The 26,092-nt window shown below is 43.3% G+C and overlaps 1 protein-coding gene across 1 annotated transcript; it reads left to right on the forward strand.

Annotated features, from left to right (window-relative positions):
* Positions 1-795: 795 nt before the first annotated feature.
* LOC132389968 (uncharacterized) lies at positions 796-25,444 on the forward strand. The gene is made up of 8 exons (XM_059962545.1): positions 796-1,068; positions 6,912-7,004; positions 11,110-11,202; positions 17,748-17,914; positions 18,823-18,994; positions 19,093-19,158; positions 24,162-24,325; positions 25,235-25,444. The coding sequence occupies exons 2-8, from the start codon at positions 6,944-6,946 to the stop codon at positions 25,442-25,444; spliced, it is 933 nt and encodes a 310-aa protein (XP_059818528.1). The 5' UTR covers positions 796-1,068; positions 6,912-6,943.
* The last annotated feature ends 648 nt before the right edge of the window (positions 25,445-26,092 follow it).

Consider the following 26,092-nt stretch of genomic DNA (forward strand, 5'->3'; position numbering starts at 1 on the left):
AACAGGGTTCAACAGGGATCACTCTCTCCACAATTCCCTTGTTCATTCATCTCCCCTCACTAATCTTCTTCCAGATACTTATCCCTGCATAAGCCTAAGTGCTACAACTGCCGTACCCCTCCTCCCTCACCTCCATTCAGAGACACAAAGCAGTCCTTCCAGGTGAGGCAACACTTCATCTCGAATCTATTGCTGGGGACATTTATTGTGTCCCGTGCTCCCGATGCGGCGTCCTTTACATTGGTGAGACCCACCATCAATTGGGAGACCGTTTCGTCGAGCATCTGTGTATCATCTGCCACAAGGGGGACTTTGCAGTGGCCGGACATTTCAATTCTGATTCCCATTCCGACGTTTCGATCAACGGCCTCCTCTTGTGTCAAGATGAAACCGCCCTGAGGGTGGAGGAGCCACACCTTAGTGATCGTCTTCACATAAAACAAACACAAAGGCCGGCAGATGTGTGGAGACGGAAGGGATCGAGGCAATGTGGATCGGACAGAAACATGTGGCTGAGATGGGAGAGCAGCCGCCATCCTGTTGATGGTTTGAGGGGCTGAATGGCCTCCTCCTGCTGTTTTTCACTTGGTGTTTCAGTGTTCCTGTCCAGTGACGCTCCGGAAGAATGTGAATAGAAAAAAGTGTTTATAAACATAGAACTGATTTCAAATAGCCTGCACAATTCCTTTTCAGGTGGGAATTGTACGTCAAACCGGGATGGGAATCGAACCCTTACCTCTGAGAACCGGGAGATGGAGCCATGGGGACGGGGAAGATTCTTAGGGAAAATAAAAATGTAGCTGGTGTAAATATGGAATAATGTGGGGGATGCGGCAGGTAGGTCGGACAGTGTGTGAGGGGCGAGGAGCAGAGTCACCGGTGCCTCGCTCTCATTTCAAACGCAGATCTGCAGCATCTCAGGTTTTCGCTTCCGAGGCCCCGCCCCCGCTCTCACAGTCTCCGGATGGGCGGGGGTTTTCTTTCCGTTCTCTGTTGAAGCTGATCGTCGGCGTGGAGCCGGTGGACGGATCTCGCTGCTCTCCGGACAAATTGATGATGTTCTCATCGGTCAGTATTGAGGCCGGTCACTGGGGTTGAACGCAACCGACAATTTCCCATCGGTGAGTACTGAAGCCGCTCCCGGGGGCGGGGAACCTCACGTTGGGCAGAGAGTCCCGTTAACTTCCCCGAACTGGCGGCCCCGTCCCGCTTCCTGGACAGAACGTGTCGTGGTCGGTCCGGGTTATGGGACCTTCACACCGAACCGCCTGAGATGAGCCGCCGCTCAGCCCCTGGTGTTCTGGTCCCGGGAGCGGGATGAGATGGTGATGCCGAGACTGAACCCATCCATTAAGATGTACCTGGTGAACTTTACCTCCATCACCTGGCCCGCTATCGGATCCAAACTTCACCTGGATCGACGACTGGGATCGATAATTGTTTTAAATATTTCCTGCAAACTGAAAGCGGCCGTTCGGCCCATTGTATTCTTGCAGACTCGAGGGTTAAACAGAGTAATCGAACTCTCGGGAGACTCCTCCACGTGTATGAGTAGTTCCATCTTTCCCCGTTCAGACAGGACAGTGAGATCCAGATCTCTCACGTCCTCTCGGGGTATTGGGAAGTTTATTTCCATCTTCTTTCCATTGCTCCGACTTGCCGAAATGCTGACCGTGTTTCCCGATATCTGGCCCCATTAATGCGAGAATTAAGTCTTGTCCATTTATCTGGGTTTCCCGGAAATGTGTACACTCCCTCCAGAATTTCCAAAGGAGAAACCCAGGCTGTCTGATATTTCCACACGATTGAAATAGGGAATCTTTATTTTGTACAGAGGTAGAGTGAAAATCGTGTCTCCGGTATTCTCCACACAGATCAATACATTGCAGCAGTACACTGAGGTAAAACAAATCATTCTGGTTACAGAGTAAGTGCAGTGCAGGTAGATATGTGGTGCAAGGTCACATCGATTTAGACTGTGAGGTCAGGAGTCCACTCATCACTCTGATCGCTTCTGACAGCAGAATGGACACCATCCTTGAGCCCTGTGGCATATTTCTGTGTTATTTTATCTTCGCCCCGATGGAGCATGAGAAGTGAGAATGTTCAGGGTTGTGGGGATCTTTCAATATGTTGGCTGCTTTACTGAGGCAGTGGGAAGTGTAGACAGAGTCCATGTAGGGGAGGTTGGCTTCTATGATGTACTCAGCTGTGTCCACAGTTCTCCGCTATTTCATTCAGTTAAAGGAAGAGCAGTATCCGTATGAAGATGTGAAGAATCGGGATGGGATACTTCCTGCGGTGCATTGATAAAGTGTGTAGAGTAGAAAAGGGCATATACCAAAGTTGTTATTGTTTGTTCTGGTTTTGTTATATTGGAATCTATTATCTACCAGTGCGTACTATTATTTCAGGATCTGTGCATTGCGAGGGACCATCAGAGACCGCCCTTGATCCCCTTCTCCCATCAGGCTCCTTCTGCTCATCCCCTGCCGATCTGGTTCAACCTCTGTCCAGCCTCTGTCCCACCAACTCAGTGATATATATCAACCATCTTGTTCAACATCTGTCCAGTCTGTATCCCATCACCTCAGTGATATATATCAACCATCTTGTTCAACCTCTGTCCAGCCTGTATCCCACCACCTCAATGATAGATATCAACCACCTTGTTCAACCTCTGTCTCCCATCACCTCAATGATATATATCAACCATCTTGTACAACCTCAGCCCAGCCTGTATCCCATTGCTGCAATGATATATTTCAACAATATCTTTCAAACTTTGTCTTCATTGTGAAGTATTGTTTTTCATCTTTTCCAGAATTGGTTTTTCGCTAGCTAGGACTACCAGAGGTTTAATTGAACACAACATGTGGCAGGGTAAAAGCAGCCATTTCAATTTTAGTTTCACCGTTACAAAATGGCTGCAGTGTTAATCTTTGTCATAATTGAACTCACAGCATCTGATGTTGAGTTTGTTATTTCCCTTTTCGGTTATTTTTGGTGAGCCACTTCCTCTGTTTCCAGGGTAACGGCCCACTATAGCTGCAAGAAGAGTTGCACATTTTTCATCGCGCTGTGGCACCGCCTCTCAGCGTAGAGTCAGTGGCCTCGGGAGCAAATGTAACAGAATGATAGTGGGAGGAAGGGATGCTGTGAGTATTGGCTGTGTGGGATGTACTACACCAGGGTAGGAATGAATTCAGAACTAACATATTAGTTGGGGTGGGATGGTATTTACAGTTTAGGGTGGCAATCAGTTTACTATCTGTGCATTAAAATGAAGAGGGAGAAAATACCCCAGTTGCAGGAAATTTAAAGTGAAGCGCAGAAAATACTGGAAACGCTCAGCAGATCGGCAGCATCTTGGACATTCTCAGTTCTGGAACTGGGTCTTCCACCATTTCTCCTTTCAGAGATGTAGTCTGATGTACTGAGTTCCCAGCATTTTCTACTTTATAACTTTACATTTTGTTCCTGCTACAAGATCCCACACAGCGATGACACAGAGATCAAATGTGCTCGGTTTATCTGCTGGGTTCCGGCTGAAGTGTATCCGCATCCTCTATACAGACCGAGGAACCAGCCTGAGCACCGGCCCCGGCAGAGGGTCATTAGGGTCCAATTTCATCGTACTTTGTCAATCGGAAATGGCAGGAACACCACGGCAAATCGCCGGCACCAAAGCGTCTTTGTATGGGTGATGATATTGGGCTGGTGACTCTAAGGATATGGAACTGGCAGTATACGGGCTTCAGTCCAGGTTGGTAATTCTGCAGCTGGGATCGGAATTTTCTGAGTCTGTAGTGAAGCTGAAATCCCGGGCGGTTGGACGTTGGTTATGAGGAAGTCACCATCTACACTACCCAATAGGAGATCATATCTGGCAAGTATTTTGGAGATTATTTAAGAGTTAACTAGGGAGTTGGGTGAAGTTGGTCAGTAATGTTGCATCTGAACTTTGGTAAAGTCTGTAACAAGATCCCGCATGTCAGCTGATCGGGAAGGTTCGGTCACGTGGGAGTCACGGGGAGCTGGCGAGGTGGATTCACACCGAGCTCGTTGACAAGAAGCAGAGGGAGATGACTGAAGATGAATTTAGCGAATGGAGGCCTGTGACAAGTGGGACGTGCGTGTCAGTGTCGAGACCTCGTTAATGTGTTATTCGTGCCATTGATTTGTATATGAATATACATGGCACGGTATCAAGTTTGATACTAAATTTGGGAGTCTGGTTGATATTGCAACAGGTTACAATAAATTTCAAAGATTGAGAATAAGAGGTCAGTTATTTAAAACAGAGTTGAGGAAGAGCTTCTTCTCCCAGAGAGTTGTGGAGGTGTGGAATGCACTGCCTCGGAAGACGGTGGAGGCCAATACTCTGGATGCTTTCAAGAAGGAGCTAGATAGATATCTGATGGATAGGGGAATCAAGGGATATGGGGACAAGGCAGGGACTGGGTATTGATAGTGACTGGTCAGCCATGATCTCAGAATGGCGGTGCAGACGAGGGGCCGAATGGTCTACTTCTGAACCTATTGTCTATTGTCTATTGTCTATGAACTTGGTTAGTTATGGAGATGGTCTGAGAAATGGCGAATGGTTTTCAACTCGAACAAGAGAGGGTTGGAGCATTTGGACAGTCAGTCCAGGGTGGGGCTGGTATAGTGAATGGGAGGGCACGGAGTTTTGTGGAACAGATTCAGTAACAAAAAAAAATCATTAATATGCAACACAGACTACAGTGCAGATAGAGAACAATACCTGACTCCTACACAGAACTCAGCTCTGATACAGGGTCCTCCACCTGAAATATTAACATACTCTCTGTCTTGTTGAATAATTCCAGCATTTTTGTTTTATTATGTTAAAGATGTTTTGTCAACTTGCTGTTTTGTATGTATGGCGTGTCTGTATTGTGTTTAACAAAGGGGCGATGTTACAAGCTGCTAATAGCCGGGTAAACACTCAAGTACACGTACAAACAGGCCGGATGAACTCAGCGGGTCGGGCAGCGTCCGTGGAAAGGAACAGTCAACGTTTTGGGCCGAGAGCCCTCGTCAGGACAGGGACAGGGGCCCCATAAAGAAGGTGGGGGGAGGGTGAGAAGGAGAAGGCTGATAGGTGCCAGGTGAAAAACTAATCAGAGGAAAGATCAAGGGGTGGGGGAGGGGAAGCAGGGAGGGGATAGGCAGGAAAGGTGAAGAAGGAATGTAAGGGGAAAGCACTATGGGTAGTAAAAGGCAGGATCATGAGAGAGGTATATGAGGTGTATGGGATCCTGTTGAAGCTGGCGGAAGTTGCCGAGGATAATATGCTGGATCCGGAGGCTGACGGGGTGGTAGGTGAGGACAAGGGAAACACGGTCCCTGTTGTGGCGACGAGAAGATGGGGTGAGGGCCGAAGTGCGGGAAATGGAGGACATGCGTGTGAGGGAATCACCCCACCACTAAGGACATTTTTCCCTTTCTACCCTTCTCTGCTTTTCGCAGGGATCATTCCCTCCGTGACTGCCTTGTCCACACGTCCCTCCCCACCGATCTCTCACCGGGTACTAATCCCTGCAAGCATAAGTGCTGCACCTGTTCCTACACCTCCTCTCTTACCACCATTCTGGGTCCCAAGCAGTTCTTCCAGGTGAGGCAACACTGCACTTGTGAGCCTGTTGGGGTAATCTATTGCGGCCTCCTGTACATCAGGGAGACCCAACGCAGATTGGGGGACCGCTTCGTCAAGCACCTCAGCTCGGTCCGCCACAACAGACAGGATCTCCCGGTTGCCACCCACTTCAACTCTTCTTCACATTCCCATTCGGATATGTCCATACATGGCCTCTTCTACTGCCATGATGAGGCCAAACTCGGGTTGGAGGAGCAACACCTCAGCCCCTTGGTATGAACATCGGATTCACCTCTCTCATGATTCTGCCTCCTTCTACTACCTATAGTAGTAGTAAAGGGTACCCACACCCTTTACATTCCTTCTTCACGTCCTGCCTATCCCCTCCCCCAGCCCTTGATCTTTCCTCTGATTGTTTTTTCACTTGCACCTTCAAACACCCCCCCAGCTTCATTATAGGACCCCTGCCCCCTCCCTCCTCAGACCTGACGAAGGGTCTCGGCCCGAAACGTTGACTGCTCATTTCAACGGATGCTGCATGACCTGCTGAGTACATCCAGCCTGTTCATACGTGTTGATTTGACCACAGCATCTGCAGTGTATTTGTCTTTAAATACTCAATAACATGTTGACCAGAGTTTAGGAGATAATAATGATCTTAAAATACTTCCGGAGAAAATGTAGTGTTTCTGGACAAGATGTCACAATGTTATGTGTGACATTGCATTCTTCAGGATGTCAGAGTGATTCTATATAGACTCAAATCATATATTGCCATAGATGTCCATGCAAGGGGATATCAAAATGAAAGAAAGGGTGAGAATCAGTTGTGACTGAGAAATCTGTATAATCCAGTGACGAAAGAAATATAAGTCTCATCGTCAGCAGAAATGTTTCAGCCCACACTGCTGGAACACTTGTCCATTACTCACCACAGCGCCACCAGTGGTAGGAGGACCAAAGCAGTGGGAGCTGTCTGCTCAACCTGGCTTGCCATTCCGGAGACTCATCACTCCCGGTCCAGGACACAAGATTGGTTCCTAAAAGGGAATTGCCGGCAATGCAGAGAGTAGATACCCTGGAGAATCCTGGCCCAGTGTACAATGCATGGAGAGAACGGAAATGGATCTTGTGTGACTGTGGGTGGATGGGTGCAGGTGGATCCGGCCATGACAAAGCTTCAGTGGATCGGCCCAAGATGTTTGGAAGTGTTTGTCTCCGTTTAGAAACAAAACAGTGTTCTCCTTTAATTAATGTCTGTCCCTCCTGTTGTTTTTTTTTGTTATAGAACAGTAAAAACTGATCACACCTCTCACCAAAATGGGTCAAGGTTCGAGCAGTGGAAGAGCTCCAGTGACGTCAACATCGGGAAAGGACACGGGTATGTTGGCGAATTATTTTAAATTTATAAACACACTGCTGATTCTATGTCTGGGTTTAATTCAACATTGGCAATTCACAAAATATTTGTGAGAACTGAGCAGAGAGATGAGAGAGAGCGTTAACATCTCTGGGGAAACACAATCACACGTGGAAGGAGTACATTTACCGTCTGCTCCTGCTCCTCGGACAGCTTGGTGATGCACACTAAAATGGCGAGTTACTCCAGAAGACAAGACATTCTCCGAAAGATGACAGTTTTGGGCAACACAAAGACACAAAATATTGGCTGAACTCAGCAGGTCAGGCAGCATCCATGGAGAAGAATAAACGTATGATATTTTGGATCAGGACCACGGAGAACAGAAAGTAATGTAACAATATCTAGAATTTCTGTTACCTCATTTCCAGTCCGATGAAGGACCTTGGCCTGAAACGTTGATTGTTTATTCTCCTCCATCGTTGCTGCCTGACCTGCTGAGTACCTCCAGCATCTTGTGAGATATTCCAGAGATTTGCATCGGAAGGGGATTACCAGGCAGGCAGACAGTAGCGCAGAGCAAAGCGCAGGTGATGGGCAGTACCAGGAGAGTGTTGTTGATGGTTACTATATTCCCAGGAATTGGCAGAGTCATTTGCAAGCAGAGAGGTATATTCCCGGGGACTAGAAAGAGCAGCCTTCAACAGACGGTTGAGCTTTACCGACTAAGGTAACAATTCCCTGAATCACCCACCCCACCCCACAGTCTACAGAGGAGTTACACTCTTCCCATTGGTGCAATGCGATGTCAGTCACTAGTTACATCCAATAACAGAGATGGACCATCCAAGAAGGCATTACCCTCGTTGAGGGCATCTCATACTCCCGCCACGAACAAATTTGTCAAAGCGGAACAAATCCCAAAGTAAATGCCCCATTTTTGAATTATTTCAATATCCCTCCGAGGGAAGCTGGGGTTTTTTAAGAAGCTTCGGTCAGTGTCTGATTATCGTTGAGAAGTATGAGGAGACCACTCGGCCCACTGGATTGCTGCCATCTCCCTGGGGAGGGAGGGTACCCAGCAGGAAGAGGAGGGAGGGTGAATTAACTGAGAGGATAAATATGGTGTGAGGAGTTGAGTAGGATGGAGTCTGAGAGGTTGTTTTCCCCGTTGGGGGATCAAGGAGCTGGATGCGGGACGGAGCCCATTGACAGTGGGAAAAAGAAATGAGGGGCTCGTCTATGGAAAAGTCTGAGCCCACAGTGGTGGCGAGCAGAGATATTCACCTCTTCGGTGGGCAAACAGTGGGCGACTGTATGCTCATATTGTTAGTGACACAGAATTGTATAATTGCTGTTCTGTGTGTTATCTGAATGTACTTGCCTGTGATGTGTTTCTCTGTAGCTGTACCTTCCCGTACTTGTGCACTTGGCAATAAATTCAACAGGACCTGAGAAATCTCAGTGAGATTTGATTAGTGATGATCATCTTGGCAGCTCGGTCGGTAAAATGTAAAGAAGATATAACATAGAAATCTAAAGCACGTTACAGGCCATTCATCCCGCAATACTGTGTCAATCGTGTAACCTACTCTAGAGATTGACTACAATTTCCTTGCAGCATAGACCTTTATTTTTATAAGCACCGTGTACCTGTCTAAGAGTCTTTTATAAGACCGAATTTTATCCACCACGACCACCGTCACTGCCAGTGCATTCCACACACCCATCCCTCTCTGTGTGAAAAACTTACCCCTGACATCCCCCTTGTACCTACTTCCAAGCAGCTTAATATTATGCTCCCTCTTGTTAGCCATTTCAACCCTGGAGGAAAAAGTCTCTGGCTATCGACACAAGCAAAACCTCTCATCTTAAACACCTCTGTCATGTCACCTGTCATCCTCCATGGCTTCAAGGAGAAAAGGCCAAGTTTCCTCAACTTATCCTCATCAGGATTGCTCCCCAATCCAGGCAACATCCTTGTCAATCTCCTTTGCACTGTCTCGATAGCATCCATATTGTTTCCTGTAGTGAGGTGACCAGAATTGAACACGGTGCTCCCAAGCAGAGTCTGATCAAGTTCTTAGAACAGATCCCAGTGGAGCACTGTTAGTCACAATCATCCGTGGAGAATACGAACCATCTACAACCTACCTTCACCTTCTGTGGGCAAGCCAATTCTGGATTCACAAAGCAATGTCTCCTTGGATCCCGTACCTCATTATTTTCTGAATGAGCTTTCCCTGGGGAACCGTAGCTAACTTCTTACTGAAATCCATATACTGTACTTACACTGCTCTACCTTCATCAATGTGTTTTGTTACATCCTCAAAGAATTCAATCAGGTTCATAAGCGTGACCTGCCCTTGCAAAGCCATGCTGACTATCCCTAATCAGACCATGTCTCTCCAAATGTTCATAAACCCTGCCTCTCAGGATCTTCTCCAAAACTTGCCCACAACTGAAGTAAGACTAACTGGTCTGTAATTTCCTGAATTATCTCTACGCCATTTCTTGAACAAGAGAGCATCATTTGCAACCTTCCAATCATCCGGTACTTCTCCCCACCTAATTGTTGATGCAACGATCATCGTCAGAGACTTAGCAATCTCCTCCCTCGATTCCTACAGTAGCATGGAGTATATCTCGTTCAGTCCCGGTGACTTATCTAACTGAATACGTCGCAAAAGATCCAGCACATGCTCTTTCTTATAGTTCATACACTCATGTGTTTCAGTCTGCGGTACGTCATCCCCACAATTGCCAAGGTCCTTTTCACTGGTGAAAACTGAAGCAAAATACTCAGTATCTCCGAATATTTCAATGATCGGCAGGTTGAGAAACATTTGTTGAGAACGTAACGGTGAAATTTAACCAAGCTAATTTGCCATTGCTGGCGACCCCTCGTGGCTTTGTTGTACTTGCATGATGCTCCCTCAACTCCAATAATGATTGTTACAAAAGTCGGTGATATGTATTCCATCCTTTATTAGCAATCAGTAAACATACAATCTTAAAGTGATGAAACTGATCTGTACCCAAACATAAATTCATCGTATTTGAGTTAATAGTAACAAAATATATGACATCGGTCAGTCCCCAGCTGTGTACTGCATGGAACAAAGCAAACTATGTAACTGTTTCCCTTTGCATTTATCATACCCCCACTGATGCGACTTGTTACCATAGAAAAGCATCATAAATACACGATGCAGAATACAATGCTGATAGAGAACAGATACATGGCTCCTGCACACAGGCTCAGCTCTGATACAGGGTCCTCCACCTGAAATATTAACATACTCTCGTCTTGTTGAATAATTCCATCATTCTGTTTTAATTATATTGACAATTTTTCCGAACTGACTGTTTCGGATGTATGGCGTGTCGACATTGTGTTTAACAAGGTGTCATATAACTAACTATCTGATAATAGCCAGGTGATAAGCTCAAAGAAATCTTAACCAAGTTTTGGTGCTAATAATAGTTTTAAAGTCCTGCCGGAAAAATTATAGTGGTTCAGGACAAGATGTCACGGTGTTATGTGTGAGATTGCATTGTTCAGGTTGTCAGAGTGTTTCTGTATAGACAGAAATCATATATTGCCATTGGTGTCAATGCCAGGCGATGTTAACCTGAAAGGAGACGGTGGGAATCAGTTGTGACTGAGAAATCTGTATAATCCAGTGATGAGAGGAATAGAAGTCTCATCGTCAGCAGAAATGTTTCAGCCCACACTGCTGGAACAGTTGTCCATTACTCACCACAGCGCCACCAGCGATAGGAGGACCAAAGCAGTGGGTGCTGTCTGCTCAACCTGGCTTGCCATTCCGGAGGCTCATCACTCCCGGTCCAGGACACAAGATTGGTTCCTAAAAGGGAATTGCCTGCAATACAGCGAGTAGATACCCTGGAGAATCCTGGCCCAGTGTACAACGCGCGGAGAGCGGAAATGGACATTGTGTGACTGTGGGTGGATGGGTGCAGGTGGATCCGGCCATGACACGTGTCCAGTGGACAGGCCCAAGACGTTTGGAAGTATTCACCTCAGGTTAAAAACAAAACAGTGTTCTGTTTTAAACCCCAATTAATGTTTGACCCTCCTGTTATTTTTTTTTTGTTACAGAGCAGCAAAAACTGAAAACTCCTGCCCACAAAATGGGTCAAGGTTCGAGCAGTGGAGAAGCTCCAATGACGTCAACATCAGGAAAGGACACGGGTATTTTGGCGAATCATTTTAATTTATAAATACTCTGCGGATTCTCCGTCTGGGTTTAATTCAATAATGGCAATTCTCCAAATATTTGTGAAAACTGACCAGAGAGATGACAGTGAGAGTTAACATCTCTGGGGAAACACAGTCACACGTAGAAGGAATACAGTTACCGTCTGCTCCTGCTCCTCTAACAGATTGTGATGCACATTCAAATAGCGAGTTATTCCTGAAGACAAGACATTCTGCAGATGCTGAAAGTTTCGGCCAACAAAAAGACACACAAAATATTGGCAGAATTCAGCAGGTCAGGCAGCATCCATGGACAGGAATAAACAGTCAACATTTCAAATCAGGACCACAAGGCATAGAAAGTAATGTGACAATATCTCGAATTTCTGTCCCCTCATTTCCAGTCCGATGAAGGGCCTTGGCCTGAAACGTTGATTGTTTATTCTCCTCCATAGATGTTGCCTGACCTGCTGAGTACCTGCAGCATTTTGTGAGAAATCCCAGAGATTTGCTGAGGAAGGGGTTGACCAGGCAGGCAGACAGTAACCCAGAGCCAAGCGGTGTTGATGGGCAGTACCAGGAGAGTGATGGTGATTGTTACTATATTCTCAGCAATAAGCAGAGTCCTTTCAAAACAGGGAGGTATTTTCCTGGGGACACGAAAGAGCAGACTTCAACAGATGGAACTATACCACCTCCTACACCCCAGGCGACACCTACCCTCCGGCCCAAACCCATTCTCCCATATATATATCTCGGACTGTGTTTTGTTTTTTTTAAAACAATATTGAGTTTTCAAATGATTACAGAAAGAAAAAAAATATCTACCCTTCCCCCCTCCCCTTAACCCCTTCCCCCTAACATCCCTATAGAAGAAAAGAAAAAGAAAAAAAAGAAAGAAAGAATGCCTGGATATCGGAACATCCCCACATGCTCCCCGGAGTTCATAGTAACTTTAGTACATATATTTATTTCTTTCCCCAAATAACCAATTATTTTATCTTCGGAGCACCTATATAGTTAATCCTGTCTTTTGTAAATAAGGGCGCCAAATTTTCAAAAATGCTTCATATTTATCTCTTAAATTATAAGTAACTTTTTCAAGTGGTATACAGCTGGAAATTTCATTCTTCCAACGATCTATACTTAAGTATGAATCCGATTTCCAAGTAACTGCAATAGCCTTTTTGGCTACTGACAGTGCAATTTTTATGAATTCTTTCTGATATTTATTCAATTTGGGTTTCGGTTTTATCCCTTCAATATCACCGAATAAAAATAATATTGGGTTATGTGGAAGTTGTCTTCCAATAATTTGTTCCAGTAAAACTCTTAAATTTGTTCAAAAAGATTGAATTTTACAACAAGACCAAGTAGAATGTAAAAAAGTACCAATTTCTTGGTTACATCGGAAACACTGTTCAGATAAATTTGGGTTTAATTTATTTATTTTTTGTGGTGTAATATATAATTAATGTAAAAATTATATTGCACTAATCTTAACCGGCCATTTATTGTATTTGTCTAAATATCAAGACATAGTCTTGACCAATTTGTTTCTTCAATTTTAATATTCAATTCAATTTCCCATTTTTGTCTTGACTTATGGATTCCTTGTTTAATTGCCTGTTTTTGAATCAAACTATCCATACAAGAAATAATTTTTTTAGTTTTTCCTTTTTGAATTAAAGTGTCTATTTCATTAGATTTCGGCAATAACTTTGTTTGACCCAATTTTTCTCTTGAATAAGCCCTTAATTGGAAGTAACAAAAAAGAGTGTTGTTTGATATTTTATATTTATTCTTTAATTGATCAAATGACATTAATATACCTCCTTCAAAACAATCTTCTATATATCTAATTCCTTTCTGAAACCAATTATATAAAACTTGATTATCCATTGTAAAAGGAATGTCTATTTTGAATTAAAGATCTCTTTGCTAATAAAGAGTTCTTTATCTCATCATCAACATTTATCTTATTCCAGAAATCAATCAAATGTTTTAACATAGGAGATTCTTTCTTTTCCCGTATCCATTTAGATTCCCATTTATATATAAAATCTTATGGTGTATTTTCTCCCAATTAATCCAGTTCTATTCTAATCCATGCCAGTCTATCTTTCTCAAAAAAAGATGCAATAAATCTAAGTTGATTTGCTTTATAATAAAATTTGGAAGTTGTAAACCTCCTAGATCAAATTTCCATGTCAAATTTCCAACAATATTCTTGACATCTTACCTTTCCAAAGGAACTTCCTCACATATTTATTTAACTGTTGAAAAAACTTCAGGGGTAGTTGTATTGGTCGTGATTGAAATAAGTATTGTAATCTAGGGAATATATTCATTTTTTATGGTATTTACTCTACCTACTAATTTTATTGGTAATATCATCCATTTATCAAGATCTTCTTGAATTTTCTTCAACAATGGTAAATAATTTAATTTATATGTTCTTTATATCATTATCAACTCTTATACCTAAATATTTTATCCTGTTTATCGGCCATCTAAATTGAGTTATTAATCAACATTGACTATAATCTCCTTTAGTAAGAGGTAAAATTTCACTTTTATCCCAATTTAATTTGTAGCCTGATATTTTCCCATATTCTTCTAATCTAGAGGATAATTTACGCAACGAGTACAATGGGTTTGTTAAATAAAACAGAACATCATCAGCAAATAAGTTAATCTTGTATTCCTCCTGGTTAACTCTGAAACCCTTAATATGTGGGTCCATTCAGTCAATTCAGCTAATGGTTCGATCCCCAACACAAATAAAGCAGGTGATAATGGACAACCTTGCCTAGTTGACCTTGTTAACTGAAATGGTGTTGACATTTGACCATTTGTCACTACTTTAGCTTTGGGATTAGTATTTAATGTTTTAATCCATTTTATAAAGGATACTCCTAATCCATATTTTTCCAATACCTTAAATAAAAAATCCCATTCCAATCTCTCAAATGCTTTTTCTGCATCTAAAGCAACTGCCACACTCATTTCCTCCCTCTTTTGTTCCAAATGAATTATGCTAAATAACTGAGTTACATTATCTGCCGATTGTCTATTTTTAATAAATCCTGTTTGATCCATGTGTATTAATTTTGGTAAGTATTTAGATAATCTGTTAGGTAAGATTTTTGCTATTATTTTATAGTCAGTGTTTAACAAAGAAATAGGTCTATATGATGTTGGCTTTAAAAGATCTCTATCTTTTTTGGCAATACTATTAAAATAACTGTTGAAAAAGATTCTGGAAGTTTAAGCATTCTTTCCACTTGGTGTATTAACTCCAGAAAAGGAGGAATTAATAAATCTTTAAACTTTTTATAAAATTCAGGCAGAAAACCATCTTCTCCTGGGGCTTTATTACTTTGAAATGATCATTGAGCTTCTTCGACCTCTTCTAATGTAAAAGGCATATCTAATCCCTTCTGTTCTTCCGAATTCAATTTTGTAAGAGTTATTTGTGATAAAAACCTTTCTATCTTGACATTATCATTTTGTGGTTCTGATTTATACAGTTCAGAATAAAAATTCTTAAAGGTTTCATTAATTTCTAAAGGTTTATAAGTAATTTTATTTACTCTTGTTCGAATTGCATTTATCGTTTTAGAAGACTGGTCTGTTTTTAACTGCCAAGCAAGAACCTTATGTGATCTTTCACCTAGTTCATAATATCTCTGTTTTGCTCTCATAATTGCTTTTTCTGTTCGATATACCTAAAGTGTATTATATTGTAACTTCTTGTTAACAAGTTGTCTTCGTTTTTCTTCTGTCATATATCTTTGAGATTCTTATTCTAATTTTGTAAACTCTTTTTCCAATTGATCAATTTCTATCATAAATTCCTTCTTAATTTTATTAGTATCTTATTATCTGACCTCTCAAATATGCCTTCATTGCTTCCCACAATATAAATTTATAATCAACTGAATGTGAATTTGTATCTAAAAAAAACTCAATCTGCTTTTTCATAAAATCGCAAAAATCTTGATGTTTTATTAATATTGAATTAAATCATCTATAAATTGATTCCTCTTTATCTATCATTATCATTGTCATTATCAATGATCTGACAATATTCTTGCTTTACATTCCATATTTTTCACTCTGTCTTGAATATTCGTTAATAGGAAAAAATCTATTCTTGAATAAGTTTTATGTCTATTTGAATGAAATGAATAATCACTTACTTTTGTGTTAATTCTTCTCCATATATCAATCTTTCATCAATATTAAAGTTAATTTTGCTACTTTTGATTTTGTGACAACCTTTGCTGATCTATCTAAAACTGGACCTAGACAAAAGTTAAAATCTCCACCTATTAATATTTTCTCATGTGCGTTAACCAAATTCAAACAGACCTCGTATAAATTTTACATCATTTTCATGTGGTGCATAAATATTCATAAGAGTCCATAGTTCTTGAAAAAAATTGACAATGTATAATTAAATATCTCCCCGCCGAATCAATTAATACATTTTGTATTTTAATTGGTAAATTTTTATTAACCAAAATTGCAACTCTTCTCCCCTACGAGTTAAATGAAGCTGCAATAACATTTCCAACCCAATCTCTTTTTAATTTCTGATGTTCTTTCTCTATTAAGTGTGCTTCTTGTAATAAAGGTATATCTATTTTCATTTTTTTAATGTGTGTTAAGATTCTTTTTCTTTTCACCGGTCCATTATGCCCATTAACATTAAAACTTTGAAAATTTTTTAAATTAGTCATTATTTTTAACTGGGTTACTCCAATCTATAACAATACCTAATCTTTCAACTTTCGTGGTACCTTGGGGAATCTTTTTAAAAATTCTCCATGTTGCTATGTGCGCCCCACTGATCATCCAGGCCAAAAGAAATAGAAGAAAAATAGATTGTAAAGTAAAAAAACAAAATACCCTCCTACTAATGTTGTGGATAAAAAAGAACACAACATTACCCCTATCTGTTGTACGGGTCATGGCAATCGCCATGATTACACACATGAATCCTGTAGCAATCGTTCCCCATCTCCCCCCTGACATAAAAAGTATATCTATGAGAAGAAAAAAAAAGAAAAAATACTACTCGCAATTCATATTTCTCAAATTTTGGCTTTCGCCCCCTGTATCATCCTTAAATGTCCATCAATTCCATTCACTGTCTCTCTCTTCATCTTTAATCCATTACGCTTGGAAATCTCTATGTGTAGTTAGCGAATAACTAGGAGTTTTCATGCGAATTCCTCCGCTTCTCGATAATCGGTAAAAAATATTTTTCCATCCTCCAAAAAAATTTTCAGTGTTGATGGATGACGCATTATGAATTTATAACCCTTTTCGCATAAAACTTTTTTCACTGGGTTAAATTCCTTCTTTCTCTTCAAAAGGTTATAACTTATATCAGGATAGAAAAGAACTGCTTTCCCTTCTATCACCAATGTCCCTTTACTCTTTCTGGCACATTGGGCAGCCGCCTTCAGGATCTTTTCTTTATCTTGGTATCTTAAGCATTTTATCAAAATCGATCATGGACTTTGATCAGTTTGAGGTCTTGACCTTAAGGCTCTATGAGCCCTTTCAATTTCAATTAGAGTTTCTTGTTCCATTTCCAAGTTTTCAGGGATCCATTTTTGAAAAAAAATTATTGGATCTTCGCCTTCTATATCTTCTTTAAGTCCAACAATCTTAATATTGTTTCGTCTGCTAAAATTTTCTAGCTTATCCACTTTTTCCAACAATTGTTTTCTTTCTAATGTCCAGGCAGAGATATTATCTTCCGTTTTATTCATTCTTTCAACCATGTCTTCCATTGTGGCTTCCAAGACTATAATTCCCTTTTCCATTTTGTCCTGTCTTTTTATAATTTTATTAAACATAATCTCCATATTTATCTTTTTTTGATTTCTTTTAATGCGTTTAATTTTTTCTAATTTACACATTATTTGCATCAAAGTTTTTTCTATATTTCCAGAAAAACTTTTACCTCCATCTTCGTCTGATTTATCCAGAGAATCTGAATCTGCCGCAGATTCACTTTCACTTCCGGTTTCAATCGTATCTGGGATTTGTAGTTCAGGTTGTTCGCGTTTGCGCATGCTCCTTCCTTCACGTTTGCGCAGTTCTTGTTGGTCTTTTTCTTTGAAATGGTCGATGTTGCCGCAGTTTCCTGGTCTGTATCACCGCAGGTGAAATGTACCTGAGCCGCGGTTCTCTGGCAGCAGCGGGCCTTGATTCTGTCCCAACTTGCGTTGTCTTCACGGTAGTAGTTTTCTTCATCTTCTGTTTGTGAGACACAGTTTGAAACAATCCGGAGTAGTTTATGCAACTTTTAGAACGTATTTACTAACTTTTCTTCACGTAAACATTAATTTACTGATTCTTCACGGGAGAGCTGGTTTCCCGCGTCTTGATACTACGTCATCACGTGTCCCGCCTCCCCCGGACTGTGTTTTGTTGTGATCTTCAGGTTCCAGAGAGAAAGTTACCACCCAGTATGGTGTTGAAATTTCTTTAATGCTCCTAATTATTTTTCTTCACAGGTCCGGGCTCAGTGATCACCGAGCTCCTGGCAAACTGTGACGATTCCCAGCTGCTGCGGTTGACGGATATCTACCGGGACAGGCTGGAGCAGGCGATGGAAGGAGGGGTGCACGGAGTGAGCCTGGCGTTAATGGCCAAGAATCAGTTCAGTGTACAGGAACATCGGGTGAGTGGGAGGGAGAACGGGTTTGAATTTTTGCAAATCACAGGACTGATGGGTGCCGGAACTCTGACTCATCAGATATTATATTAGATAAAGGAACAACTGGGAAATAAATGCTCTACATACAATCCCAGACATGTGAATCTGAACCAGTGATAGAAAGGGGTGAAAAGACCCCGCGGAATGGTGGGTGGCTGCTCAATGTTCAGAGTGAGTTGAGTTGTGTGGGCTTACAGTATTAAATTGAAATATTACAGGAAGTTTTGGTTTGGGAAGAACGTGCAGCGTGATGGCAGGATGACAGTGAGAACTGGGACATCATCTGTGGGTGTCACAAGAGCTTGAATGTGTTCTGTTCTGAGTGGAGATGATAGTGTTTCAATCCGTAACAGCGAACAGTGTGGATCGGGGAATACTGCCATGTTGTAATGTGTAATCACTGAATAAACCTCCACTGGAAAAGGCAAAGGAAAGGCATCAGGTGTCAGCCGGTAATCCGCTGTCATATTGGACACTGGCGGACTGAGGAGATGAATCACATCATATTTTCTGAAACTTCTCTGCAACTCGCTCTGTTATTAAAGCCCTCCTGTTTTCTTTCTTCATCTGTGATCGTTATTTTCTGATTTCTGTTTTACACCGTCAAATCCGATGAGGAATTATTTCTGGATTTGGAGCCATGTCAATGAAGCGGTCACAGACCAGCCAGGATCTCATTGACTGGTGGACCAGGTTCACGGTGAATGTCCCTCCGTGTGCTCTGCACTCAGAATGTACAGTCCATGTCCAGACAGGATCAGCACCCGTCCGGGTGACTGTTCAGTGTGGTCCCGTTACAGAGCACATCATTTACTTCTCATTCTCTGTGTGAATCTGTCAGTCCCCAATATGTTCACTGTTACTCTTCACAGAAAATCTCTGATCTCGCTGATAAGGGAGAGCGGGCGGACAGTTCTAAACTCCTCCTGAGCCTGGTGATGGAGAAAGGCTCCCGCGCCCCGAGGGTGATGTGGGAAACTTTTGTAAAAATGAGGATTGGTGTTCCAGAGTTGGACAAAATACTGAAGGAAATACAGGAACATGGTGAGATAATATCAGCGATTAATTCAAATTTGGATTGAATATGGTACATGTTACAATTTGACAAAAATGATTTCCTCAATTTGTTTAAATTCAAACAGGTTGTGATTCTTCCCATCGACCAATTTCCGCTCAACATTTACTAAAGCTTCTCGGTGAGCTGAAAGGTAAGTGAACGTACATTGAACATTGAAGAGTATAACACAGGAACAGGCCATTAGGCAAATGATATTGTGCCAAAACAGCCAAGAAATAAATCAAACACACCCAAACTCTAATCTCTCCTTCCTTCATCATGTCCATCTGCCTCCATCTTCCTTACATCCATGTGCCTGTCCAAATGTCTCTTAGAAGTCTCTAACAATTTGTCTCTACCACCTTTCCAGGCAGTGTGTTCCAGGCATCCATGACTCTCTGATTTAAAAAAAAAACTACCCCTCACATCCCCCTTAATCCAACCCCCGCTCACCTTCACTGCATGCCCTCTAGTAACAGATATTTCAAACCCAGAAGACTGATTCTCTCTGCCCTCTCTATCTAAGTCTCATAATTTTGGATAGTTGTCAGAGCTCCCTCGATGTCTGATGATCCAGAGAAAACATTCCAAATTTATCCAGCCTCTCATGATAGCACATGCCCTCTGAACCAGCAGCATCCCGGTAAACCTCTTCTGCCCCCTCTCTAAAGCCTCAACATCCCTCCGGTAGTGGAGTGATCGGAACGGTACGCAATGACCCAGATGAGGCTGAAGCAAATTTCATCAAGTTGAAACTTGACCTCTGTTTCCACCAACAGTTGTAATTTGCGTTGGGCGGTTCAGTTGTTGAGCCAACAGGATCTGACCAGGTAAATGTTGGCACTGTGACAGAGAACACAGTGAGATACAGGGAAACGTGTTTGCTAGAGGGAGAGTTTTCAAAGGACATTTTGAGGGAAGAGGCAGAGAGCTGGCGAGTTTGAGGAAGGTGGTCACACCGCTCTGGGGCCTGCAACTACAGATCCCCACCGGAGTCTGAGTGGAGAAGGGGCGATCTGGAGATGGGGTGAAAAAAAACTTATATTTCTTCACACCAATAAGTCAAAATCTTTTCTTGCCAGGCACTGCCCCCTCCTGAACAGCCTCATCCTGAACCATTTTCTAAACTCCCCCAGTTCCCGCAGATTATCTTTTCTTAGATTTGGGCGTCCACTGAAGTTTCAGTCACAGAATAGTAATAATAGCATCACTTTAGTTAGACAAGCAGGTAACATCCCAACTGGTCTGTTCAACCACAGAGCAGCAGATGAACCCCCGTGATCACATCTGCACTCCCGAGTGCAAACACTGCTACAGTGTTAGAGAGGGTGAGACTGGGGGACAGATTCCACAGCTCAGTCCACAGAAGCTGAGATTCCTGTCTGCCGGTGTTGTGTGATGGACACTGTCGAAGGATGAGAGATGGGAATTAGGACAGGGAAACCGAGGGTTGTGGGATCGCGGCAAGGAAGGTGCAAAGGACTGGAAATATCTATAGATAATATTGCAATTAGTTAAATTGTGACCGTCTGGATGGGAAGCTCACTACATCCATAAGCCTATCATGTCTGTGAAAATGGAGCCCGGGGCAGTGCAAGGGCTCGAGATTGTAAAACATCGTCATCGCAGACTGAGTTGGATTACTCAACTGCATATTTAACAGAGGAGAGAGCGTAGGAAAGACAAACAATCACAAAACTTATTAATATTGCATCAGACCATGTCTTATCTGATTATTCGAAGCTCTCAACAGAAATATAAGGAATCTTGGCCAGAACCTTGGTTTAGGGTCTCTCATTTACAGGAACAAATCCCAAAGATGATAATTTAAACTCGGGACCAGAGATAATAGACAATAGACAATAGACAATAGGTGCAGAAGTAGACCATTCGGCCCCTCGAGTCTGCACCGCCATTCTGTGATCATGGCTGATCATTCACTATCAATACCCAGTCCCTGCCTTGTCCCCATATCCCTTGATTCCCCTATCCATCAGATATCTATCTAGCTGCTTCTTGAAAGCATCCAGAGAATTGGTCTCCACCGTCTTCCGAGGCAGTGCATTCCACACCTCCACAACTCTCTGGGAGAAGAAGCTCTTCCTCAACTCTGTTTTAAATAACTGACCTGTTATTCTCAATCCATGCCCTCTGGTACTGGACTCTCCCAACATCTGGAACATATTTCCTGCCTCAATCCTATCAAATCCTTTAATTATCTTAAACGTTTCAATCAGATCCCCTCTCAATCTCCTCAATTCCAGCGTGTACAAGCCCAATCTCTCCAATCTCTCTGCGTAAGACAGCCCTGCCATCCCAGGAATCAACCTAGTGAATCTACGCTGCACTTCCTCAATTGCCAGAATGTCCTTCCTTAAACCTGGAGACCAAAACTGTACACAATATTCCAGGTGTGGTCTCACCAGGGCCCTGTACAAATGCAAAAGTTCATCCTTGCTCTTGTACTCAATTCCCCTTGTAACAAAGGCCAACATTCCATTTGCCCTCTTCACTGCCTGTTGCACTTGCTCATTCACCTTCATTGACTGGTGAACTAGGACTCCTAGGTCTCTTTGCATTTCTCCCTTACCTAACTCTACACCGTTCACACAATACTCTGCCCTCTTGTTCCTGCTTCCAACGTGGATAACTTCACATTTATTCACATTGAATGACATCTGCCAAGTATCTGCCCACTCACTCAGCCTATCCAAGTCTCCCTGTATTCTCCTAACGTCCTCTTCACATGTCACACTGCCACCCAGTTTAGTGTCGTCAGCAAACTTGCTGATATAGTTTTCTATGCCCTCATCTAAATCGTTGACAGAAATCGCCCTGTGGTACCCCACTAGTCACCTCCAGCCAGTCCGAGAAATACCCATTCACTGCTACCCTTTGCTTTCTATCTGCCAACCAGTTTTCTATCCATTTTGAAACCCTGCCCCCAATGCCATGAGCTCTGATTTTACTCACCAATCTGCTATGTGGCACCTTATCGAATGCCTTCTGAAAATCTAGGTACACAACATCCACTGGCTTACCCTCGTCTAACATCCTTGTTACACCCTCAATAAACTCCAACAGATTAGTCAAGCATGATTTGCCCTTGGTAATCCAATCAGGAAATTTACAGACTACTCATGCCTCTGACACTTCTGTCAATGCTGTTCCAGTCCACATCTGCTCAATGAAACCCCACACTTTCCCAGCAACATGGATTTGGTAAATCACTAAAAACTTGTTCGTCACTATTCCTCATGTTGTTTGCCAAGGGAAAAGACACAGCAGTGAAATTCTCACACCCTTTTCTGAATATGAAGCAGAAACACTCCCCGATTATTGAAGAAAATCATTTCTACCACTATCACATTCTCTAAAGTAAATATGTCCACAATCAATGTTTTCCTACGCTCCCTATCACAACCGAGTACATTGAATGGAGACCCCACACTCACCTGACAGGGTCCTGACACACAGTGAGACCCCACACACCCCTGACAGGGTCCTGACACTCTGTGAGACCCCACACACACCTGACAGGGTCCTGACACTCTGTGAGACTCCACACACCCTTGACAGGGTCCTGACACACTGTGAGACCCCGCACACACCTGACAGTGTCCTGACACACTGTGAGACCCCGCACACCCCTGACAGGGTCCTGACATACTGTGAGAGCCCACACACCCCTGACAGGGCCCTGACACACTGTGAGACCCACACATCCCTGACAGGGTCCTGACACACTGTGAGACCCCACACACCCCTGACAGACTGTGTAACCCCACACACACCTGACAGGATCCTGACTCACTTTGAGACCCCACACTCACCTGACAGGGTCCTGACACACTGTGAGACCCCACACACCCCTGACAGGGTCCTGACACACTGTGAGACCCCACACACTCCTGACAGGGTCCTGACACACTGTGAGACCCCACACACCCCCGACAGTGTCCCGACACACTGTGAGACCCCACACACACCTGACAGGGTCCTGACACACTGTGAGACCCCACACACCCCTGACAGGGTCCTGACACACTGTGAGACCTCACACACCCCTGACTGGGTCCTGACACACTGTGAGACCTCACACACCCCTGACTGGGTCCTGACACACTGTGAGACCTCACACACCCCTGACAGGGTCCTGACACACTGTGAGACCTCACACACCCCTGACAGGGTCCTGACACACTGTGAGACCTCACACTCCCCTGACAGGATCCTGACACACTGTGAGACCCCACACACACCTGACAGAGTCCTGACACACTGTGAGACCTCACACACCCCTGACAGGGTCCTGACACACTGTGAGACCCCACACACCCCTGACAGGGTCCTGACACACTGTGAGACCTCACACACCCCTGACTGGGTCCTGACACACTGTGAGACCTCACACACCCCTGACAGGGTCCTGACACACTGTGAGACCTCACACACCCCTGACAGGGTCCTGACACACTGTGAGACCTCACACACCCCTGACAGGATCCTGACACACTGTGAGACCTCACACACCCCTGACAGGGTCCTGACACACTGTGAGACCTCACACACCCCTGACAGGGTCCTGACACACTGTGAGACCCCACACACCACTGACAGGTTTCTGACACATTGTGAGATGAGAAAATCTGTAGTATCGGAAATTCTAACCATCAGACACAAAATGCTTGAGGAACTCAGCGACCAGACATCAGCTATGGGAAAGAGTAAAGAGTCGACGTTTTGCGAAGGATCTCGGCCCGTAACATCGACTGTACACACATTTCCATGGTTGCTGAGTGAACTGTTGAATTCTTACAGCAGCTTGTGTATGTCTCTACTCACGTTTGGATTTATAACATCCAATGTATCAAATATTTATTTACACCCCTAACTCCACGTGACACCACTTTCAATCACTTAAAATCCATGGGGTCATATCCATGTTCCTCAGTTCACTACTCACTGCCCTGTCTTTCACTGTGAAATTCCTTCTCTGATCTGTCCTTCCAAATTGTAACACTTCTGTGTGTCTATTTCTGATTCTGTTTGGCGATGTGCTGCACAGAATCCCCGTCTTTAGGCTCCAGAGATAAATTTGTGGTCCATTAGGTGTTTGATAATGTCTTTAATTTTCCCCATTTTCCTTCACAGATCTGAGAGTGATCACCAAGCTCCTGGCAAGCTGGGACGATTCCCAGCTGCTGCGATTGATGGACTTCTACCGGGACAGGCTGGAGCAGGCGATGGAAGGAGGGGTGCACGGAGTGAGCCTGGCGTTAACGGCCGAGAATCAGTTCAGCGGAGAGGAACATCGGGTGAGTGGGAGGGAGAACGGGTTTGAATTTTCACACATCACAGGACTGATGGGTGCCGGAACTCTGACTCATCGGATAATAGAGCATAAAAACAAATCAGAAATAAATATATATAATTCCTAAAAATGTGAATCTCAAGCGATGATTGAAAAAGTTGTAAATACCCTTGCTGGTGGCTCAATGTTCAGAGCGAGGCGAGTAGGCAACAGTTCTATGATGTTGCAGTTAACGAGCTTAAATGGAAATACGGCAGGAATCTTTATTTCGGGAAGAGTGTACAGAGTGACGGCAGGATTCAGTGAGAACCGGGGCATTACGACTGGATGCCACAGGAGCTCGAGTGTGTTCTGTTCTCGCTGGAGATCATTCTGTTACAATCTGTAACTGCAAACAGTGTGAATCGGGGAATACTGCCATGTTGTAATGTGTAATCACTGAATAAACCTCCACTGGAAAAGGCAAAGGAAAGGCATCAGGTGTCAGCCGGTAATCCGCTGTCATGTTGGACACTGGCGGACTGAGGAGATGAATCACATCATCTTTTCTGCAACTTCCCAGAGACTGTTCACGCTGATACAAAAACCCTCCTGACTTCTTTCTTCATCTGTGATCGTTATTTTCTGATTTTGTTTTACACGGTCAAATCCGGTGAGGAAATATTTATGGATTTGGAGCCACGTCAATGAAGCGGGTACAGACCAGCCAGGATCTCATTGACTGGTGGACCAGGTTCACGGTGAATATCCCTCCGTGTGCTCTGCACTCAGAATGTACAGTCCATGTCCAGACAGGATCAGCACCCGTCCGGGTGACTGCTCAGTGTGATCCCGTTACTGAGCACATCATTTACTTCTCATTCTCTGTGTGAATCTGTCAGTCCCCAATATGTTCACCGTTACTTCTTCACAGAAAATCTCTGATCTCGCTGATAAGGGAGAGCGGGCGGACAGTTCTAAACTCCTCCTGAGCCTGGTGATGGAGAAAGGCTCCCGCGCCCGGAGGATGATGTGGGAAACCTTTGTCAAAATGCGGATTGGTGTCCCAAAGCTGGACAGAATACTGAAGGAATTACAGATATATGGTGAGATAATATCAGAGACTAATTTAAATTTGGATTGAATACAGCACACTTTAAAATGTTACAAAAATGATTTCCCTCAATTTGTTGATATTTAAACAGGTTGTGATCCTTCCCATCGACCAATTTCCACTCAACTTTTACTAAAGGTTCTCAGTGAGCTAAAAGGTAAGTGAACATGCATTGAACATTAAAGAGTATAACACAGGAAGAGGCCATTAGGGAAATAATATTGTGCTGAAACAGCCAAGAAATAAATCAAACAAACCTGAAGACTAATCTCTCCTTCCTTCACCATGTCCACATGCTTCCATCTTCCTTACACCCATGTGACTGTCCAAAAGTCCTTTAAAAGCTTCTAATAATTTGCCTCGACCACCTTACCAGGCAGTGCATTCCAGGCAGCCACGATTGTCTAATTTAAAAAATAAGCTGTCCTTCACATCCCCCTTCATTCTACACCCTCTCACCTTCAATATATTCCCTCTGGTAATAGACATTTCAACCGCGGAAACTGATTCTCTCTGTCCACTCTATCCATGTCTCTCGTAATCTTGTGAACCTGTGTCAGAGCTCCTCTCAGCCTCCGATGAACCAGAGCAAACAACCTAATTTCATCCAGCCTCTCATGATAGCACATGCCTTCTAAACCAGGCAGGATCCCGGTAAATCTCTTCTGCTCCGTCTCT

This window comes from Hypanus sabinus, unplaced genomic scaffold, assembly GCF_030144855.1.
Source record: "Hypanus sabinus isolate sHypSab1 unplaced genomic scaffold, sHypSab1.hap1 scaffold_724, whole genome shotgun sequence".
Classification (NCBI taxonomy): domain Eukaryota; kingdom Metazoa; phylum Chordata; class Chondrichthyes; order Myliobatiformes; family Dasyatidae; genus Hypanus; species Hypanus sabinus.

What these genes read in the sequence shown, in the direction of transcription:
- LOC132389968 (XM_059962545.1), top strand. Translation starts at nt 6,944, where the DNA reads ATGGGTCAAGGTTCGAGCAGTGGAAGAGCTCCAGTGACGTCAACATCG. An exon ending in GAAGGAAATACAGGAACATG is followed by an intron (nt 18,995 to 19,092) that starts GTGAGATAATAT and finishes AAATTCAAACAG; the next exon opens with GTTGTGATTCTTCCCATCGA. An exon ending in TCAGCGGAGAGGAACATCGG is followed by an intron (nt 24,326 to 25,234) that starts GTGAGTGGGAGG and finishes ACTTCTTCACAG; the next exon opens with AAAATCTCTGATCTCGCTGA.